At 41.4% G+C, this 21,446-nt stretch overlaps 2 protein-coding genes across 3 annotated transcripts in view; one reads left to right on the forward strand and one right to left on the reverse strand.

Moving 5' to 3' along the window:
• NAPEPLD (N-acyl phosphatidylethanolamine phospholipase D) overlaps positions 1–16,635 on the forward strand; it is a 50,588-nt gene extending 33,953 nt beyond the window's left edge. Inside the window, exon 7 of the transcript XR_006292402.1 lies at positions 16,620–16,635. The gene's annotated coding sequence lies outside the window, so the exon portion shown is untranslated. The remainder of the gene's footprint in view (positions 1–16,619) is intronic.
• On the reverse strand, positions 126–19,844 carry ARMC10 (armadillo repeat containing 10). Of its 2 annotated transcripts, XM_037889204.2 has the most exons (6): positions 19,452–19,844; positions 15,866–16,011; positions 14,211–14,345; positions 12,807–12,983; positions 5,664–5,735; positions 126–2,785 (listed from the first exon to the last, which is right to left on the reverse strand). In XM_037889204.2, exons 1-6 carry the CDS (start codon positions 19,681–19,683, stop codon positions 2,489–2,491), a joined length of 1,059 nt encoding a protein of 352 aa, XP_037745132.1. In that variant the 5' UTR covers positions 19,684–19,844; the 3' UTR covers positions 126–2,488. The 2 variants fall into 2 exon arrangements, with proteins under 2 accessions (XP_037745132.1, XP_037745133.1); XM_037889205.2 differs by lacking the exon at positions 5,664–5,735.
• Between the last annotated feature and the right edge of the window lie 1,602 nt (positions 19,845–21,446).

Consider the following 21,446-nt stretch of genomic DNA (forward strand, 5'->3'; position numbering starts at 1 on the left):
TTTTCAGTTCCTCCCCATCCAATACAACAAAACTTTTGGCTAGACTCCCTGCTGCCCATTCTGCTGTGTTCAAAGTAAACCTCCCCATAAAATAAAAACGTAAGAGCAACTTGTAGCAAGCAAGATGAATTATTAAATCTTTATTACACAGGTGTACAAAGGTTTGGACTGGAACCACCAGTTGGGGGTAGTTCACCAGGGCCATGGCAGTGGCACGTTCTGATGACTGAAGTAAACATGAAGTGGATGCATAGAAACCCCGTCACATTTTTTTCTTTTTTGGTGCACACTCCCTGCAATCCTTCCAGACTACACATCTACACAAGTGAAAAGGTGACATGTTTCTAAATACCACTCTCAATTCGGGTCCCTCAAAGATTTAGTGGGTGTCATGCACTACCTTGGGTAAGACTCAAAAGACAGACTATTTTGATTTTCATCACATCAATAATTCAGGTACTAGCTCTGTGCAAAAAACAAAAACACACCAAAAAAACCCATCTAAAATTTTTGAAAAATAGCTGTTTTCAGGGCCTATATCTCTATATCCCCTAGGTCAAATGGCCCCACATTTGGGTTACTAACCCTACTTTGTAGTCTTCTGGGGCACACCAGATTTCAGAGGAATCTGACTAAGCATGTCAATTTTAGAAGACTTAGAAAGTTTGACCTTTAAACAAATGTGACATAACCTTAAGTACAATGGTGCTCCTGCCCCACTATATGACAGTCCCTGCCCCGAAGAGCTCACAGACTAATTGAAATGGTGGATGTGTGCAGTTTGTGCATACGTTGGGACACACTGACAGAGTTGTGGAGTGTAGGGAGATTGAGGTGCACTGGCAGTTTGGGGGTGCCACACTTCCCTCATCCCCATATAACTCCCTCCCCCTATTCCACTGCCCCTTAATACCTCTCCCCTCCCAGGAAGCATTCACATGTCTACTTCTTCCCCCCTGCCCCCATCCAAAAATAACGATTATATTCCCCCCCACCAAAAAAAAACTCAACAACCTGCCACCCATGACTCAGAAATTGTAGCAATCTCTTATTTGTCTTAGGAGGGGGCTTGTGATTTACTTATCCTTGGCTATGTTAATTGAAGGATGAGTGCACAGCCATCAATCTCAATGAGGTCTGTGAGTTATCCAGTCATTAGTACCTCTCAGTTTAACAGAATATGGCAGCAAAAGCAATTATTTGGGGGTGGGGGTCTGTAACTCAGGAACCCCTTGGTCAAATGACTCCAAGTTAGGGTCACTAACACTACCCCATGAGCACAGCAAATTTCAAAGCCATTCAAATAACCTTTCTGATTTTAGATCACTTACAATAATTGAGCTATAAAGCATATAAAATGGCAGGAACATTTTTCTGTATTGGTTGCATTTGCACTGTAAATATACATTCTTAAATACCACTCATTTTGGCCTCCCCTAAGACTTAGTGGGTACCATGCACTAGCTTGTGTAAAACTCAGACTATTTTTACCCACATCAACAGTTTGAGCCCTAGCTCTGTGCAAAAAACCAAAAATACCATTTTGAAAAATGCTAACTTTTTCTGGGGCTTATATCTCCACATCAGTAACCCTGCCCTTCATCGCCCAAGGCACACCAAATTTCAGAGGAATCCAACTAAGCATGTTGATTTTAAAGGATTTAGAAAGACTGACCTTTAAACAAAAGTCAAGATGCAACCTTAACTATAGTGACATAACTGTGCCACTATAATTCTTTGCTCAAGGATTTTTAGTGGCTTTGTTTCAGTACAAGATGTTTTCTACTATATGTTCTATATTCAAAATGTCTGCATTTGTTTTTTGAGTTGATAAACTTTGCAATTAAGAGGGTAATATAATGCTTATAAACTACTTGTTAAATTTGTTTCTAGTTCCCTTCAAAAGATGTTTATATAATTTGACTAATCTCATTATGCTTTCATCCAAGTAATAATGTGGAGATTAATTTTATTTAATAGATGTTCCAGTATTTCCCTGCAAGTGTATAGTAAAATTAATAGAATTACACTGCTAAAATTTAAATGGCCTAACCTTTCTTAAAGTGACAAATTCACTGCTCAAAATCTATCACACATTACAGCCTAGAGTGAATGTTTACAGCTGCATAAGTGAAAATGCTGTTTGCAACATTAACAGGTCACTTTAAGGTTCACTTTTTTAAAAGTTGAGCTCACTGTTTCATAACTTACTGTAAATTTGAAATGAAAATATTTCCATGCCCCAAAGTGCCTTTCCTCTATCATGTACACACGCTAGTTTTGTGCTGTCAGGAGACTGTCAGTACTAAACAGACCATTGTTTTACATTACTCTGAAAGAGAATCTCTAACAGACTGTGTATTAAATGCACTGTAAGCTGTCTTGCTTACAGTAATGTAATTGTGCTCAGCAAAATAAGAGTGGTGGGTTAAACTTTGCTCTTTCATGAAAGGAAATTCATTTTAGCATTGAATAAAAACACTTTCTATTACTGTAATTTACCAGAGTATTTGGTCTTAGTATCTCCTCTTAATTGTGTTATTATTTTGGCAACTTGTTCTTTCACTTCTGTATCATGGTGATGCAATAAACATATCAGTTTCTTAGCATATTGGGTAGAATGCCCACAGAGCAGAGAAAAAATTGAATCTTCACTGTATTGATCCTGGGTAATGATGCCCTCTTCATTTTTCATATTCTCATTCAAATTTGCAGCAAACGTCAGGGCTCTAAGCAGAATATCTTTGTTTATGCAGTTGTCAAAAAGTGAAAGCAATGATGGTGCCTATGACATTAAATACATAAAAGTAATGCTTAATCATCAATTGAGAAGTAAATGTGTGAAAAATTCCTGATGTAACCCCCCCAAACAGCAATGATTTCTTTAAAAATAAATAAATAAATAAAAAATATTGATCCACACACCAGACAGCTTCTAACTAAAACTCACTAAAATAGAAACCTTACGTCTATATACACATTACAGCTACCATGTGCTATAAAAGCATGTCAAAGACTTGCAAGGACTGCACATTTTTCTTTTTGGAAAAGATTGGCTTGTGTTTTGCAACCTGACATACGCTTTGTACTCTGAATCTTTAGAATGTGGTTGTCTGGAAAATTCCCATTTTCATTTATAAGAGCTGGAATACTGTTTTCATTCTGAATGGTATTTCAGTTGCCTTGAACAGTGACTGAATGTTTGTCAAGTATTTAGAAAGTGTTTTAAAGTGCAGACAGGATAAAGATACAATTTTGGTATACTAAAGACTGACCTTGGCTACTTAAATATTGGTTCAGGTAAAAATCAGGAGCAAGACTAAATACAGTTAACTTTTTAATTTAGTTTTCAAAAACTTAAGCCTTAGCATGTAATCACAACTACATACTACTATCCTAATTTGCAGGACTATCAAAAGGTACTGGATTGACAATTCTGCACTGAAGTGTGCTTATCAACAGATCTGACACAGAATGGGCAGTGGCAATGCCAGTTTCTCCATCCCACCCCTGCCCATGAGATGTCATCTAGACGTTGAGGCTCTGATCCTACAAACATGCACATTGAGTTCAGTGGGACTACTTACACGCTTAAAGTTAGGTACACGTGTCTTTGGAGGATCACAGGAACAGTCCTTGAATCCACAGGCGCTGACCCCATGGGTACTCCAAAATGGTGGGTGCTGAGTACCCACTGGCAGCTCCCCTATCAGCACCTTTCCCTCCCCCCAGCGCCTTGCATCCACCGGCAGCCCTGCCAATCAGTGCCCCCGCTGATCAGTGATCAGGGACGGGTCAGAACAGGGCAGGAAGAGGTGGAGCAGGAAGAGGCAGGGGCCTTGGGGGAAGGGGTAGAAAGGGGGGTGGGACCTGGAGCAAAGCCGGGGCAGGGGAGGAGCACCCCCTGGCACATTAGAAAGTCAGCATCTATAACTTCCACTGTGACTGTCACCAAGGTTGCTAATTTATGTTGATTTATGGAGCATGTCTATTAGGACTGGACTGAGATGGATAAATTCATTTCACATACATTATACTGATGTTCTTAAGTGGACAGTCAGCTTAATTTTTTTAAAAATTCTTACTTATGTTGTTAAGAATGCTTTAGATTATTTAAACTGATTATTTTAAAAGTGAAGCGTGCTTTACACTTATTTGACCTTTTCATTTTGGATTAAAAAGAACAGTAATTTTCTCTGAGGTTCTAAGGTATTAGGATCATGTTACAACATTTGGGAGGCAAACACTGAATACAAATATTTATTTGTTGGAAGGAGGTAAACATTGTTTTTAATTAATGGAAACATTTTTATTGGTCTCAGGTTTTATACAAGCTTGTTTATACATCTACTTCATTTTTGGCTCATATTTGACCTTACAATGCCTCTTGAAAAAACTGCAGTCCATAGTCAGATGAAGTAGAAGTTCATCAAGAACAAAAGTCCACTTTTTTTTTTTTTTTTTTTTTTTACTTTGACCTGGAGCTGTGGTAAGACATGGTATCTGTAGGGCAGCAGACTGGCTATTTGTGCCCGCAACTCTCAAAGCGGTTTTAAAATAGGAGTACTGAAACCAAACATTGTGATGTCTGATTTTGTTTTGAGAAGCTCATTTGAGAGTAAAAAACAGTACAGCTAAAAGGCAACTTGAAGTGGTTTACATTTCATTTGTTACCATATCGACATTCCTTTGCATATAGCTGAAATGGATGCAACAACCTGCATGCTGAGGGCACCAACAGGTGCTGGAAGGTAAAGTACTTCATGTATTAAAGACCTTGGGACAGTGCCCCCATGCCCCGACCAGCTCCGTCCACCCACCTGGTGCTCCTGCAGGAGTGCTGGGTGGGCAGAACAGGGCAAGGCCCTGCGCCCCGGCCTCATTTCCCTGGCAGGAGTGCCAGGAGGAGGGCGGGGATGGGGAGGGGACTGCAGGTGGAAGGGGTGGGAAGGGGCCCCCACTTGCTCTGGCCCAGGGCCCCACAAATCCATAAACCGCCTTTGCCTTGGGAGCTGCATTGGGAGTGGTACTGTGTTCATAAAGATGTCTTATCAAAACAGTACATCTGTGGATAGAGATGTTTTGTGTATACTGCATTTTCTACCTTTCTCAGCTGAAAAAGTTATGACAGCTGAGACAACAGTTGTTGAGAAAGTGAGGAAAATTTGCAACATTGGATGCATTTGAAATGATTTGCAGCACATCCTCAGGCCGTATGTTCCTTTTGGAGATGAATATAGGTGAAAAGTGACAATTGGGTATGTTATTTTGTGTCTCATGTATGAGCAGCAACCAATGCCCTTGTTTGGTGGGAAGGGATGGAGAGAAAGGACTTCTGCAAACTGTCACTATCATTCTGCATTATATACAGGAAGCATGATCAACAGTGGCCGTATAGTGAACGTGTTAACCATGCACTTGGGTGAATCTTCATATGTGAATGTGATATCTCTGATATAGCACAACCTGGGAGAGGCTTAGCATGCTTTCAGCTACCGTTCCTGATTTCAGCCCGCTTTGGCTATGTAAAGTAAAATTCTAACATTAAACGTACAGCTATCTAAGAATCATACAATTTGAAGTGTAGATTTAATAAGAGCATCATGAACTTTTGTATTAAAATGTTCAGCACTGAAGCAGTTTGAAAATGGCAGAAGTCTTACTTGAACATTGAAAAGATGTCTTGTCATGGCTGGGTTTGCAGATAAGTTCACAAGTACTTTCAGAACTTGAATCTGAAATGAGGAACATAATAGTTCACATGGAAAAACTCCTAAAATAAGGGGAGGGGAATCTTAATACTCACTGTCTCCTTCGCCCATGCCTTCCCTCCTCCCCGCAACTTTGCATGAAACGGTCTCCCTACTAGAATTTGCCACACTATTACCCTCTAGTTCCACATAAAGATTAACTTCTTCAGTGATGTCCACAAGAAAAGAGCCACCTCCCATCCACCTCTAAGCTTCTCAGTGTGTCCTTGCTTTCTCTACATCTGTAAGCTCTCTGGTACCAGGACTGTCTTCATTTACTGCTTTTGAACAGAGAGAAGCAAATTGTCAGCCTTTAACAATTAATTCATTGTAGCTAAAGCAGCTGAGGAGGAAAAATACTGCAGGAGCAAATTCTACTCTTATTTACATTGGTGTCAATCTGTAGTAACTCCAGTGTGCTCTCTCTACTGAGTTCAGTAGAGCTACTCTGGTTTTTACACAATGAAATAGAGGAGAACTTGGCCTTTCATCTCTAAGGGCTTGATCCTCCACTCACTGAAATCAGTGATGTAGCTTCCATTGATTTTAGTAGTGCAGGATTATGCATTAAATGAATCCACTGTTTAGTAAACCAGCTGTGATGCTGTCTAACAGGTTTCTAGCTCTCTGATGCTGTCTGACTGGTTCAGATTAGAGCAATAAGGCAATTGACTGGTGTCTTTATATCAAAGAAATGCTAAGAGATCATAGTGTGTTCAAGCCAGTTCACTTGTTAGAACAGAACAAAGGCGGATGTTATCACATTACATTTACATGGCATATGTCCCGGTAATTACATTTACTCTAAATTCATGAAAATTAGTGTAATGTTAATGGCATTGTCTTCACTTAGCAGTCAACAGGTTTATAGATATCTCATTACATACATCATGTATTACTGTGATGGGACAAGGCCAGATGGCTATAGTAAAGTAATGTGAGACAGGGATTTGTTTAGCCTGTGGCAAATATATCTATTACCAGGTTAAACAAATGGCAGCTGCTCCAGGTCAATTAAGAAACCTGGGGCCAATTAAGATCTTTCCAGAAGGCAGGGAGGACAGCTAGGTTGATTGGGATACCTGAAGCTAATCAGGGGTTGGCTGAAACTAGTTAAAAGCCTCCCAGTTAATCAGGTGGGTGTGCATGTCAGGAGCTGGAGGAAGAAGTTGTGCTGTTGGAGAGACTGAGCAAATACAAACCATATCAGGCACAAGGAAGGAGGCCCTGAGGTAAGGGTGAAGTGGATCTTGAGGAAGGGGGGGCTGCTGTGGGGAAGTAGCCCAAGGAATTGTACGTGTCCGGTTTCTTAAAAAGTCAGCTACCATAGCTGATACTATTAGGGTCCCTGGGCTGGAGCCCAGAGTAGAAGGCAGGCCTGGACTCCCCTGCTTTTCCCCCGATTAATCACTGAGACTCGGAGACAGCAGAGACTGTGCAAGGGAGGGTAGCTTCTCCACACCTCCCTTGTTAGCTTATGATGCAAATGGCTCAATAGGCTGTGACCCTTGCCTCTAGAGAGAGAAGGGCTACGTGGAGGGTCACAGTGAGCCTCTGAGGCTACCGAAATCTGCCAGGAAATGCAAGACCCACTGAGACAAGGACAGAACTATGTCACAATTACCTTGTACTTATTTAGTTGTAGATCAAACGGATGTATTAGCGTTTAGATATGAGTTCATTTAATATGTAAAACTCCCTAATAATTTATGAAAGATTGTCTGGATGGCTGTAACTAAATGCATTATCCTCAAATTGTCCATTAAAAGGGTCTGAAGCCTCAAAACTGTAAAAAGAAGAAACATTAACTTCAGAACATGGGTCTCAATGTTCAACAGTGGAAAATTCACAGACGTTTGCGTGTAGTCAACAAAGCAAGAGCCCATGCTGTGCTGAGAACGCTTGCCAGACTCTTTTCAACTATAAGAAGGGACCCTGGGAGCGATTCTCCATCTCTGGACTGATGAATTCTGACAGAGTGGAATTCTGAGCAATTGGACAGAGGTCCCCAAAGCCATTTTGGGCAACCCTGAGAAACTTAGAGAACTAGCAGATACTACAGCTCTGCTATCAACTGGACTACAAACTTAGACTCACCTGTAATGTATTTTACCTGCTTTAACCTCTCAATAACTCATTTCTTTTTCTTAGCTAATAAATTTTTAGTTTATTAGAGAAATTGACTACAGCACTGTCTTTGGTGAGATCAAGAGTAGCCACTGACCAGGGGTAAGTGACTGGCCTCTTGGGGTTGGGAGTACCCTAATGTGTGGTGAATCTTGGTTTTAATAATCTTTCATCATAAAGTCCAGTTTGTCTGGGTGGCAAAGAAGGGCTGGAGAACTTAAGGAGACTGACTGTGGCTCCATGGCAAGACTAATACAGTGTATGTTTGCTACTGGCTTGAAGAAATCTACTTCTTGGATATACCACCAGTTTGGCATGTCTGCCCTGAGACTGGCACTCTCAGCTATAAGCCATACCAGACACTGACACCAGCCTTGCACAGGACAAGTGTTAAATACAGGACTCCAGCTATCTTAGTATTTTAAAATTCCAACCATGCAAATTGGGCTTTTGGGGGGAGGGGAGTAACTCCGACTTCTGTTTACAATCGAAGTAGACAATGAGCAGATAAAGAATGGGATGCAACAAAAGCCAGTGACTAAGTGATGTTCAGCACATATCTCCTAATTCCATATTTTAAAATTCTCTCACACTCACTGAAAGGCAGCTAAGACAGGAATCAATACGCCTTGTAGAAGAAGTGCATTTTCAGGAGGTCTTAGGATGTACTTATTTGTGTTTCTCTACCCTTCAGTACAGTTCTGAACTGCCCTTCAGTTAATGCTGAAGTGAGCATAACAAATAATTCCCAGCTTAAAACTTTTTCTTCAGTAATTGATATGTATTTACAGTCTTGTTACAATGTTGTAGTATTAAACAACAAAACTAAATAGGTGTCTGGAAATGCCAAATAAGGCTTAACTCTGATCTTTTCTCCTTTCCCATCACATAACTAGGCTTTGCAGAAATTATTTTTGTTTTTGAATATTATCTGTCAGAATTATTTATGTTTGTTTTTAATTTTATTTTTATTAATTCAATTGTGAAATTATGGTGGGTGGCAGACCATAATTAAGGTTAAGATTTAGTCATGGGTATTTATAGTAAAAGTTATGGACAGGTCACAGGCAATAAACAAAAATTAATGACCCGTGACCTATCCATGACTTGTACTATAAATACCCCTGACTAAATCTTAGGTGCTTGGGGTAGGGAGGTGGGGGGGTGTGGCTTGGGTCGCTGCTGCTCCGAGGGCCGAGCCGCAGCTGGTGTGGCTGGCCCTGGGGCTGCTCAAGGAGTGGCTGGTGCAGCATGCCTTGGGGCCACCCCAGCTGCTTGGGCAGCCCTGGGGTCAGCCGGGGGCAACTGCAGAAGTCACAGAGGTCCCAGAAAGTCACAGAATCCATGACTTCCATGACTTCTGTGGAAGACTTGCAGCCTTAACATTTGTCATTAATTATTAAGATTCAAAAAGTTAAAGCTTCATAATTAACACATTGTCAACATCACGTCAAAATATACAAAATAAATATCCTTAGGCAAAGTAAAAAAAAATGCTGCTTGAGAATTTATCTAGAAATTTCAAGTATCACTGATGAAAATATCTTTGCATCAGTTTGTATGTACAGTAAAAAAAAAAAAATCTACCTTTAATGACATTTCCCGATTAAAATATAATCCTTCCAAGTCCATGCCTATGATTTATGTGGAAATATAAACGTGATTATTTTACAATGTGGTTTTTGTGTATTTTTGGGGAAAGATGCAGATATGCTACATTTCTTAAGGTTCAGTATCTGAGCTATTAACAGGAGCTATACAGGAAAGGATTGAGAGTTATTACATCAGTGATAAACTTTGGGCTGACTAGCTTATTATGGAATGGTGGATTTGAGTCCTTGGTATTACGAGAACGGGGTTCATGAAATCCCCAGAATTTGGGATGAAGGATCTAAATTCATGAAATTAGAGGCATGTGTACCTGCAGTGAGGTGCTGTGCAACATTTCACTAAGCCAACATCTACAGTAACACTCCAAGAAGGAGTGTCACAGATACAAATAAAACAGGCTATTTTAGGAAGAAGGTTTAGTTTTTAATATTAGTGAACTCTGATTATATGGGGCGACAGAGCTAAAACAATTTAAGATTCTTGCTGTGTGCTGGATAAGTGAACAAGGAAATCTGACTGGTGCCCAACGGGTTACTGGGAGTGAAATCACAGAGGTGAGAGATTTGGAAAGCCTGTTTGTTGAAAGACATTTAATCCAGTGATTTACAGTAAGCACCATAATTGGAGACACGGCAGCAACTCCCTTTAGCCTTTGCAGAGCACTTGACAGTAACTTCTGCATCAAAGGACCCTACCTTCAAAGTCAGCTGTTGCCTTGATAAAGACAAGGGATGTCAGATATTTAGGGCCAAATCCTACTTGCCTTACATATGCAAGTAGTCTCTCTGGGAGACTACTTGCAATGAATAAAGCAAGCTGGATTTGCGTTAGCCATAACTACAGATTATTTAAATAATGCATTTTCAATTCTGATTGAATGCATGATGAGCACATCTCTAGCCTTTTATTTCTGAGGCTAATATTCTTGAATTGCCATCTTGTAGCACTGACATATCACTTTAAAGCATGTACTACTACATTAAGGGCCAAATGTGACTGTCTAACTCATGTAAGTAACCCTGATCAATCAATGAAACTATTTATATTAGAGTGAGCAAGATTTAAATGCTGGTGTGAGTGGATGTACAGATGTCAATAGAATTGCTCCAACTTAGATTAGCTCTGAATTTTGTCCCTAATGGACGAGTGTGACCCAGGAACCTCATAGTGCCAACTGGCAGAGGGCACAGGGCATGCATAGAGTTTTTTTTACCAGGATCCGCTGGATCAGATATATGCATAATTCACTAAAGGGTGTCAGGTGAGGGTTATACCAACAGTAAGAGTCTAGAGCCCTCTGGTCATCATAATCACTGCAAAATGTATGTATGGATAATATTTAAGTAGTAACATCTGTACAGAAAATTGTCCTTAAAGCAGGTGACGTGTTTTGGACAGGTTCCTTTCAGGCAGGAGGTAACAGACAGACCTCTGTCTGGCCATGAGTATATTGGGCATTATATGTCTCACAATGGATGCCTGTTTGCATACTGAGCCAAATGACAATCAAAACATTGCAAAATCTTCAAGAGGAAATTTGCAGTAAAAAATAAATGAGAATAGATTTTTGGGGTATATCTGGGGATGCAAAGGTATACCCTGAATCCTTCAACTGAGGAGGCAAACAGTGTTTGTCTTATAAATGGATGGTCACAGCCAAGGCTGGCTGTAAAATACTGGAAGGATTTTAGGTGAGCATTGCTCTATGACATAAAAATGTTGAGTTAAGTCTAGGTTCTGGAGTGCATATTATGATTTTATATGCAAACATTTATTTCCAATACTTTTACTTACTTTCACTTGAACTGTTATACTTTGTTCAATATACGTACTTGTTTTCAACATATCTACATGCTGCATGTGAAGTGGAATAGTGATCTGAATGAAACTAGTAAGCTGGGATGCACTGCTTCTTTGGAAGCAGTGAACCTGGGAATACTGCAAGTGTCTAGTGGAACAAGGGCTGGACACTCGAGGGGAATACTCAGAGGGCTCAGAAGTTGGAGAGTGTCCATCACTAACCTGTAGAGAGACCGTGAGGCTTGCATAAGCCTAGAAGGGGAGTATTTGTGTTGCCCATGGCTTATGGGTTTGGGGATACAGCAGACACAGACAAGGCTTCCTCATGCTAAGGGCAGTTGGTAGCGAGGTGCCTCATAACCCTGGGTACCCCCAGGAAGCATCATAAGGAGAAGAAAAGATTCCCATTATTTCTGATAGTAATTTACAAATATACAATTTTCCTTTTTTCAAATACCACTAAGAAGTGGTACATGTGCACACAGGTCTTCTATTAGTAGTGGGACTCTGACAAAAATTCAGATGATCCTATATTCCTAGTAATTATGGTCACAGACATACCCAACATAAGGAGTCTTCTGTAAGTCAAAGGGCAAATTTCAGCTCTCAGATCCACAAGATGGCTGTTGACTGTGATGACCTACTCTCCCTGTATATACAACTTCCAGGAGAGCCATATTATAAACAGATGTTAGATAAAGAACATTCGTTAAGATCATCATGTTATTCTGAGAGCAAACCCTTGCTCACTATCCCCAGAGATTCATGCAACAGTGGAACCCTCCACATGCAGATCTCCTTTTGCCCTGTGCTGAAGTGGTGGTGGTCTCGGTCTCCTACCTCCCTGGCACTATTTACTTATTGGGATCCTACAGGCCAGAGGCAGAAAAGAGCTGAATGGAGCTTTATTTCCCACAGCAGCACCAGAGATCAGCTAGGAAAGGTAATAAAGCTTGTGGTGTTGTATATTCCATGCTCTCCCCATCTCTGTACAGAGGCAACCCCCTTTACAATGGGATCCATGTGGCAGTTGAAACTGAGAGGCACTGGTAGCATGACTCCATTTTCCCTGACAGGTCAGACAGTGGAAGGGGGTGGTGGGGTTTCTAGAGCCAGTGCAAAGGCAGAGGATTACTGTGTGGATGGCTCTAGTCTCCTAAAGCATCCAACAATACAGGGCAAAAACAAGGCTTCATCTCCAGAGAGGGGGAATACCTCACCATGGGAATGATTTGGGGTGAGAAACTCTGCAAGAAGATTCTTGTGAAGTACTCTTCCCTCCTGTGGGAATTTCCACTGGAGAGGACAGTTGGGCAATGTTTGCAAGTCCTTTACATGTTCTCCACTAGTTATAGCTACTGAATTGTAAAATTATTTTTCTTTAAATAAATAAATCACACACCACAGAGTACCTTAGAAACTGATGGTTTAAATAAAGAAAGCAAATCTAAACTAGAAGACATGTCAGTCAAAATTAAGCACCTTGGTATCTGGTTATGATAGTACAATAAACAGTACCTGTGTCCTTTCGTTTCCTTCTGAAAGCAAATGAAGCAAGCATGGAATTGCATCTGTCATCATATGGTGGTAGTCATTGGTAACAGACATGTTTGTTAATAATCGAAGTTCAGCTAGCTGCAGATCAGAGTTAAAAGGTGATAACTCAATCTCCTTACAGACTTGTAAAATGTATACCTTAAAGAACAAAAAAAGAAATGGTTAAATGTACAATTTGTTGTTCCAGCCAAAGAAGTTCAGTTAACATCCCAGTGTCAGTAGTCACGATGGCTCAAAATCATGATTCCCAGCAGCAAGGGGATAAATAAAACTATGTATAATCAATCTCATCTTCGATCAAGAACACATAAGTAAGACACTAGCAGCTAAATAAGCTACCTTAAATTTTAGCAGAAACTATCAATTTGAATTTTTTGTAAAGACTAGTTTTTTTTTTTTAAAAAAAAAATCAGTTTTCTGATAGAGCTACTTTAAACAATATGTTCTGATTTAAACAAAAAAAAAAACAACTGCTCTACATAAATTTACCAGGGCCTTTGGACAGGCCCAAAGTAACAACACTGAATGGCTCTGTCAGACTAGGCATTATATTCCCATCCCATAGTATCTGAACACACCCCCTACACCAGTATTTTAAAAACTGGAACTGAAATGTCTCTTCCTTCACTTCAAGAAATAGGCACTTGGAATTGAATTGCTTATAGGGTTTTGTGTATTTGTATATGTGATAAATTTATGGAGGCAAAGCTAGGCAGAAGAAATGAGTTTTGCATTTAGTTGCAAAAGTGGTTAGTTACAAGAGATAAGAATGACCATGTAGCAGCGGATTCCATAGTTCAGGTCCAGCTCCTGAGAAAAGCCTCCCTCTCCACTTACTGATCAATAGTTTCCATTTACAATGGAACATAGCTTTTGTAAGGGCTCACAGTTGTAGAGGGATAGGTTTGAATATTAGGAAAATGTGAGTCTGAAATCGACCTTATCCCTTTACATTTTTGCATTTGTATTATTGAAAAAGCAGAACTATCTGCGAATGGATTTTATGATATATATTTGAGATTGAATTTAGAATAATAATCCTGACTCCATCTGATCTTTTTCCTCTCTTGAATATTGGTATCAAGTTAATTTTCTTTCTGGTCCTCTGGAATCAGCCTGATTCTCTAAAATGCTTTAGAACTAATTGCTAGTGGTTCAATAAATTTGTTAGCTATTTCTCTTGGCCTTAGGGTTTAAAGATCATTTGGATCTGCTGATTTGTATATATTTATGTTCTCCAAAATGTTGCTGTATGATCCTTTTAATCAACATCTATATTGAAAGGTCTTTATTGCTTCCTAGCTGTCCATACTTCATTCTGTTGTTCAATTTTGCTTCAGTTATGGTGCCTTTTAGTACACTTACCTTTATCTCTTCTTGATTTTTAACATTCATACTCAAGTTATTAAATGTGTTTAGTGCTTTTTCTTTAACTTTGGGAATGGAATTTGAGAGCATCTTTCCAATAACAGAAAGGCCATCCAAATTTCGAATTATATCCTAAAAGATAAACAGATAAATATAAGATATTACTGTTAATCTTAAACCAAATTAGAGTTCTGCTGGAGTGAAGCCTTCAGGATCTGGTCTCTGATATTTAAGTAGAGAATATCAGCAGTTTAATATTTTTTCTTTACATACCAGCCTATACAAAATAAATATGCACAACATTCATTGTGAAACTTTTATGCCAATTTATAGTATGTACCTTGTTTATCACCAAATTTTTTCATAGATAAAATGAGAACAAATAGGACAGATACACGTTTCTGCAGGGTCACTCCTAAAATTCTCAAATATTGTAAAAACTATCCGAATTAAGAAAGCTTTGCTCACTTCTCGAGATAGAAAGAAGCACCAGTTATGTTTTTGTTTAATCCAACTTAAACAATTACTGTGTTTTTCATTTAGTGTAGTAAAATATGCCATCAACAGGCCATATTTTGGCTTTGGTTACACTACTTTCATTGAAATCAGTGGGAGCCCTACTTAAACATTTGAGGCTAGAATATGGCCTAATCTTAAAAGAGCAAAATATCTCTATTATTCAAGCCCTCTGTGTCAGAATTCCCCTTTGAATTCAGTAGGATTTCAGCAGGAATTCAGCATGCAGGTTTGCAGAACCAGGTTGAAAATTAGTTAGCAGGTTCTAAAATTTAGCTTTATTTTCCTTTAAATTTACAAAGTTCAAATGCTCTTAAAAATATATTACTCCTCCTGCCAAAACCCTACTTCCTCCTCCCCAAAACTGAACTCAACACAATTGTTCTAATTCTCCTTATGAAAAATCTCAGAACTTCATGACACCCCAGTCACCTTACTAGGGGTCTGGGGGGAAAGAATAAAGATTTTTTTAGTAAGAAATAATATTTTTAGTTTCTCATTAGAGGCCAGAGAATAATTGAGAAACTATGGTTACAACTGTGAGAAATACCTCAACAAGAGAAGTGTGGAAGCTTGAAAATTAACCCTTTATGCTTTCCTGTACCCATGTATCTCCCAAAGAAATTTGTCCTATTGAATTCCCAGTCCAAGGAATACCCTGATAGCAGAGGGGTTAGACATAGCAAATTTCAGGCCTGATAATGGAAGTTGCAGGTGCTCAGCACCTCTCAGATCAAACTCTTCAGTTGACACTACAAAACTGTTAGTGATAATGCCCACGTAAAATAGCACTTTGAAAATATGAAGCTCTGTACCAACATTAGTTATGCTCATAACAGCCCAGTAGTTATTCTTCTATCCATTATAATAATGGGGAAATTAAGGCAGAGAGATTAAATGACTGAAACGAGGTCATGTTGGCCCAGATCCACAAAATTAAGTGCCTAACTCCCTTTTAAATCCATGGGAGTTAGGCACCTAAATACCTTTGAGGATCTGGGTGACAGTCACTAAATTAGGATTAGAACACAGGAGTTTCTAGATCTATCTCATGCTTACTCCTCAGCAAAATGCAGTCTCATTTTCTATACTGGCTCACTTTGAAATATAATTGCTTTCTTTAGAACATGACTTACTTGATTTACAGAGAAGGCAGCACTGTTGCTCAGAGTGACCAAGGCTTGTTCTTGAATTAACGGATCATCTGTGGACTCAAGCAAATGAATAAGCTTCTGTAGATGATTGGCGTCCAAGTTACTGGGTGATTTGGGAAGATCGGTGTCTGCCAAGGTTTAAAAATTTAAAAAAAAAAATTCAAATCAACTTTGAATCATTTCACTGAACCAAAGCACATAACACCTTTTACAGAGCTGTGTTATACCCACATACTTATGGAGAGCATGTCAGTTGTAGTCCCAGGATTCACTGATCCACCTATGATATTATGGCAGAGCCACTGCAATACCAGTTAAGGCTGGGTTCTATTTTGCATTTAAAGCAGGATTTCAATACACATGTTTTTAAAAGAATGCATCTGCCCCAATTTTTCAGCATATAATCTGAGTAAAGCCTGGTGGGGTGAGTGGGTGGGGGTGTGTGGTTTTTTGGGTTTTTTTTTAGGTTTTAAGTAAATTAAGTAGTTTCTGATTTCTAGCCAAAAAATTATTTTAAAAAAAGCTTACTTTCTGAGTTGCATGACTTTGAGCCCCTCTAGTTTCAAAACTACAAAAGTGTAGAAAGTATAAAAAAAAAATTGTGAGAATGTGGGGTTATGTAATGATTTTGCTAATTAACAAAGAAATAATTCTGTTAGCACTATTCATCATAACTGGATCCTTATTCATTGCAGGTTTCAGAGTAACAGCCGTGTTAGTCTGTATTCGTAAAAAGAAAAGGAGTACTTGTGGCACCTTAGAGACTAACCAGTTTATTTGAGCATGAGCTTTTGTGAGCTACAGCTCACTTCATCGGATGCATAGCATATCGTGGAAACTGCAGAAGACATTATATACACACAGAGACCATGAAACAAAACTTCCTCCCACCCCACTCTCCTGCTGGTAACAGCTTATCTAAAGTGATCATCAAGTAGAGCCATTTCCAGCACAAATCCAGGTTTTCTCACCCTTCCCCCCCCCCCCCCCACATACAAACTCACTCTCTTTGAAACCTCTCTTTATAATGCGCATGATAATCAATGTGGGTCATTTCCAGCACTAATCCAGGTTTTCTCACCCCCCCCCCTCCACACCCCCGTCCAAAAACCACACACACAAACTCACTCTCCTGCTGGCAATAGCTCATCTTACAATGTGCACAGCAATAATCCAAGTTTAACCAGAACGTCTTGGGGGGTGTTTGTAGGGAAAAAACAAGGGGAGACAGGCTACCTTGCATAATGACTTAGCCACTCCCAGTCTCTATTCAAGCCCAAATTAATAGTATCCAATTTGCAAATGAATTCCAATTCAGCAGTTTCTCGCTGGAGTCTGGATTTGAAGTTTTTTTGCTTTAAGATAGCGACCCTCATGTCTGTGATTGCGTGACCAGAGAGATTGAAGTGTTCTCCGACTGGTTTATGAATGTTATAATTCTTGACATCTGATTTGTGTCCATTTATTCTTTTACGTAGAGACTGTCCAGTTTGACCAATGTACATGGCAGAGGGGCATTGCTGGCACATGATGGCATATATCACATTGGTGGATGTGCAGGTGAACGAGCCTCTGATAGTGTGGCTGATGTTGTTAGGCCCTGTGATGGTGTCCCCTGAATAGATATGTGGGCACAGTTGGCAACGGGCTTTGTTGCAAGGATAGGTTCCTGGGTTAGTGGTTCTGTTGTGTGGTATGTGGTTGTTGGTGAGTATTTGCTTCAGGCTGGGGGGCTGTCTGTAGGCAAGGACTGGCCTTTCTCCCAAGATTTGTGAGTGTGTTGGGTCATCCTTCAGGATAGGTTGTAGATCCTTAATAATGCGTTGGAGGGGTTTTAGTTGGGGGCTGAAGGTGACGGCTAGTGGCGTTCTGTTATTTTCTTTGTTAGGCCTAACTCTAATAAATACTACGATTTTGTGAAACTCCCCAGCTTGCCCAGAAGCAGATCCTATTCTTCATGAGATTCTCTCTTGATTTATTAGCATTATTCCTCATTATTGAATCTTTATGCACAATGGTTAGCCATTGAATGTGACAAAGGTTGGGTTTTTTTAAAGGTCTTGAACAATTCTAAAATTTTCAAACTTAAGTGCACGAAGTTAAGCATTTAACTCCAGATATAGGTCCTGATCATGCTATCAGATCTCCATGGAGGATTCCTGTGCATTTGTGGACCTCCATTGACTTGAATGGCTTCACACAAGGTCAGGTGTCTGCCCAAGTAGATTCAGTAGCAGAACCAGGGCTTTAGGCACTTAAAAAAAGACACTGATTTTCAGTACTGAGTATGTACAGATCCTGCTGACTTTTGCCAGACTGGTGGCAGTGTAAACTGACAGTCACACACAAAAAAGATTTAACAAAAAATACTGCTTTGTTACACTCTCACTAGGTTGCAATTATTCTGAACACTATTTTCCTACATTTTTACCAATATCAGTTATGCTATCTGCAAATAGTGGCTCATCAGCATCAAACTACAAAAATGGCAAGATAGTTTAGCATTTCAATTGAGACTGTGACCAAAGTGTAACCTGAAATTCTTATGAAAAACAGAGCTCAGGAAACTGAACCACTGCAATCCTGCTGGACAAATCTAGACTTACATTAGAAGTGGCAAAACATTTTCTACAGGTGTCCAATGCAGTCTCAGTCTGTTTCTTTCATCATTATCAATCCCTTAAAAAGACTGTTGTCAGACTGTGAAGATCCAGAAGTTGGTTAACTTCTTTATATTATTGGTTTCAAAACCTGTGCATGCATTCTTCCTCTCCCTCATAAAACACATGCTTCAACATTCTTTCATTTGAAACAAAAGTTGAAGATAACATAACATCCAAAAGCTAACCTGCAAAAACACTAATGTTTTCCTTACTATACCGATCTGTGCTTTTATCAGTTACAAGGCTACACAAATCATTAACAACAAAACAGGGGGCAAGCAAGATACCCAATAAAGCACTTTCAATAAGGCAACTGGTAAGATTCATGATTTCAAGGGAGTCTAGTCAGCTTTTAAAAATACATCAATGAGAGTCTGTTTGAAGTTTCACATCCATTAGGGCCAGATTTACGAAGGTATTTAGGTGCCTAAAGTTTCAGATAGTAAATCCAGCTCTAATCAAACTGACTTATTCAAGTAGTCTGAAGAAGACTATGAACTAGAAGTGCTTTTTCTGCAAAAATAAATGCTACACTAGGTGAGAAGAGAGATGTAGAGCACGGCTGGATCCCTAACAGAGACTTCGCTAGCTGCATTACTGTCAGGATACCAGGAAATGCTAACACACAATAACCCAAAAGAGTAACGAAATAAGCTCACTTTCCTACCCCCACAACTCTCCCCTCTCTTCTTTCATGCCACCTCTGGAAGGTCACATCAGCTAAGGCATCAGGCAGCGTTGTTACAAAGCCTAGATTTTGTCGGCAATACAAATGTTTAAAAACGCCCCTGTGTGTGAGAGTAACTAAGGGCGTTTTGGACAAAGCCCCCGGCAGTGGGCGGGAGGTCGGAGGCGCACAGCCTGGCTGCAGACAGCCTGCCGGCGTGAGCCCCTCTGCATCTCACCTGAGCGGAGGCTGGAGGGTCCCCGCCAGGCAAGGCTGGACAGCCCGGACACCTGAGGCAGCAAACCGCCCCCGGGGGCCGACCCAGCGCTAGCGGCTCCTTCTGTCCCGGCGGCGGCTCCCGCCCTCCTGCTACCGGTCAGCCTGTAAACACAGTAACACGCGCCAGCTCCCAGCACCAGCCCCGCCGCCGCCACCGCCCCAGCTCTCGCCGCCCCCCTGGCCTCGCCCATGCCCGGCTGGTGCTCGGCCCCGCCGAGCGCCCAGGCTGAGGCCGGCCCAAGCGCCCGTTTCACCGCCGCGGGACGCGCCTCAGCCCGGCCCGGCGGAAAGGGGACACGTCGTTCCCCGTCCCGCAACTGCGCTGCGGAACCGCTCGGCAGCAAAGCTCCCCTCTGACCTCTGCCTCCCTACGCTGACGTGCTGCCCCCCCCCCCCGGCTCGCGCCGCGGAGGCGGTGACAGGCAGCCGCCCCCGGCAGGCCTCGCCGCCCGTCACGCGCCGCAGCGGTCGGCCCACACCCAGCGCGCGGGGTTAGTGGGCCCCCCCGTGCAGTCTCTCCCCCTCGGTGCTCCTGCCGGGGAGCGGGCTCGGGGCGCTGGAGCTTCCCGCGGTCCCCGGCAGGAGCGCCGGGCGGGCGCGCGGAGGGCGGCGGGGGCGCCCCTATTGCCCAAGGCCCCTTGGCTAGTCCGCCACTGCTCACACCCAAAACCTAACTACCTACTGCCCAGCCCAGGTGATGGTCCCTCTCCCCCAGCCTAATCAGCACACCAAGAAAAGTACCTCAGATGTGGGCATGATCCATTATGTTTAAATGCTAACCAAAATGTGGGCATGATTGGAAACTAAAACCACCCCCTCTCAAAATCTCATGAGGGCATCTGATTTGATCTAATTTCAAGCCTAGTCATGTGCAGCCCGCCCCCCATCACAGATTATAAATTATTTGGGGCCTGGACCTTCTTTTTATTCTTTTTACACAGCACAATGGGATCCTGATCAGTGAGTGGGGCTCCTATGTGCTACCACAATACAAATAATAACATTTTCAAGGTAGCTCTTACTTAAAAACTCCAACTATAATCATCTCCCCAAAAGAAGAGGGTGGGAGATAATCTCCACATGGGAGAGACATTGCAATCAGATATAAGAGAGAAAAATGGTAGTAACAACTCCACTATCACCTCTTCATTTTTCACTCAGCCTTTTTTAAAAACATGAAAACTAACTGAAGCTAAGCAGAAACTTTAAAAACCTGTAACAGTATATGAACAAAACTACTAATACTACTATATAGTAATAACCAGCTCCTTAAGAGCAATTTTTGACAGATCTCAAAGCACTTACAAAGGAGGGCAGCATCATTATCCACATTTTATAGATGGGGAAATGGGACTTGTCCTAGGTCACCCAGGAGCAAAACTGGGACTAGAATCCTAATTTTCTAAGTCTCAATCCTATGCTGGATCCAGTAGGCCACAGGAACACCTTCTGGCTCAGAATCCCCTAGCACTTCACAAAAAATTAATTAATCTGCAGTATAGCCTTGGGAGCTAGGTCAGAGATTCTCAAACTGTGGTCCGTGGACCACCAGTGGTCCACGAGCTCCATTCAGGTGGTCCGTGGATAGTTCCCTCTAAGGTGCGCTCCTGGGCGGCTGCACACAAGGGAATGAACGGGCCATGCACCTAATTAGTGGAGCTGTGTAGGTGTGGCTCCACTAATTAGGTGCCTCGACCCTAGAGAAGATGCACATGTAAGGTGAGGTGGTGGCCTTGGAGGGAATAGGGGGTAGGTGGGAGGGGGCAGTGGGGTGAGAAGAGGGGGTGGGGAGAATTTGGGATGTGAAGGGCTGCAGTGGCCAGAGAAAGAGGTGACTTTCCCCAGCTCCAGGGCTGTGGCTGCCAGGGTGAGATGGCCCTCCTTCCTGGCCTCAGCTCTGTGGCTGCTGGGGTGGGGGGAGACCCTCCTCCTTCCCAGCCCCAGCAGGCAAGAG

The sequence above is a fragment of the Chelonia mydas genome, chromosome 1 (genome assembly GCF_015237465.2).
Source record: "Chelonia mydas isolate rCheMyd1 chromosome 1, rCheMyd1.pri.v2, whole genome shotgun sequence".
NCBI classification, from domain to species: domain Eukaryota; kingdom Metazoa; phylum Chordata; order Testudines; family Cheloniidae; genus Chelonia; species Chelonia mydas.

Excerpts from the sequence above, each read along its gene's own strand:
- ARMC10 (XM_037889204.2), bottom strand. The coding sequence starts at position 19,683 with ATGGGCGAGGCCAGGGGGGCGGCGAGAGCTGGGGCGGTGGCGGCGGCG. Across the intron at positions 16,012-19,451 it reads ACCCTCCAGCCTCCGCTCAG|ACACCGATCTTCCCAAATCA; the intron begins GTGAGATGCAGA and ends AAACCTTGGCAG. Across the intron at positions 2,786-5,663 it reads GACATCTTTTCAATGTTCAA|GCACCATCATTGCTTTCACT; the intron begins GTAAGACTTCTG and ends TTAATGTCATAG.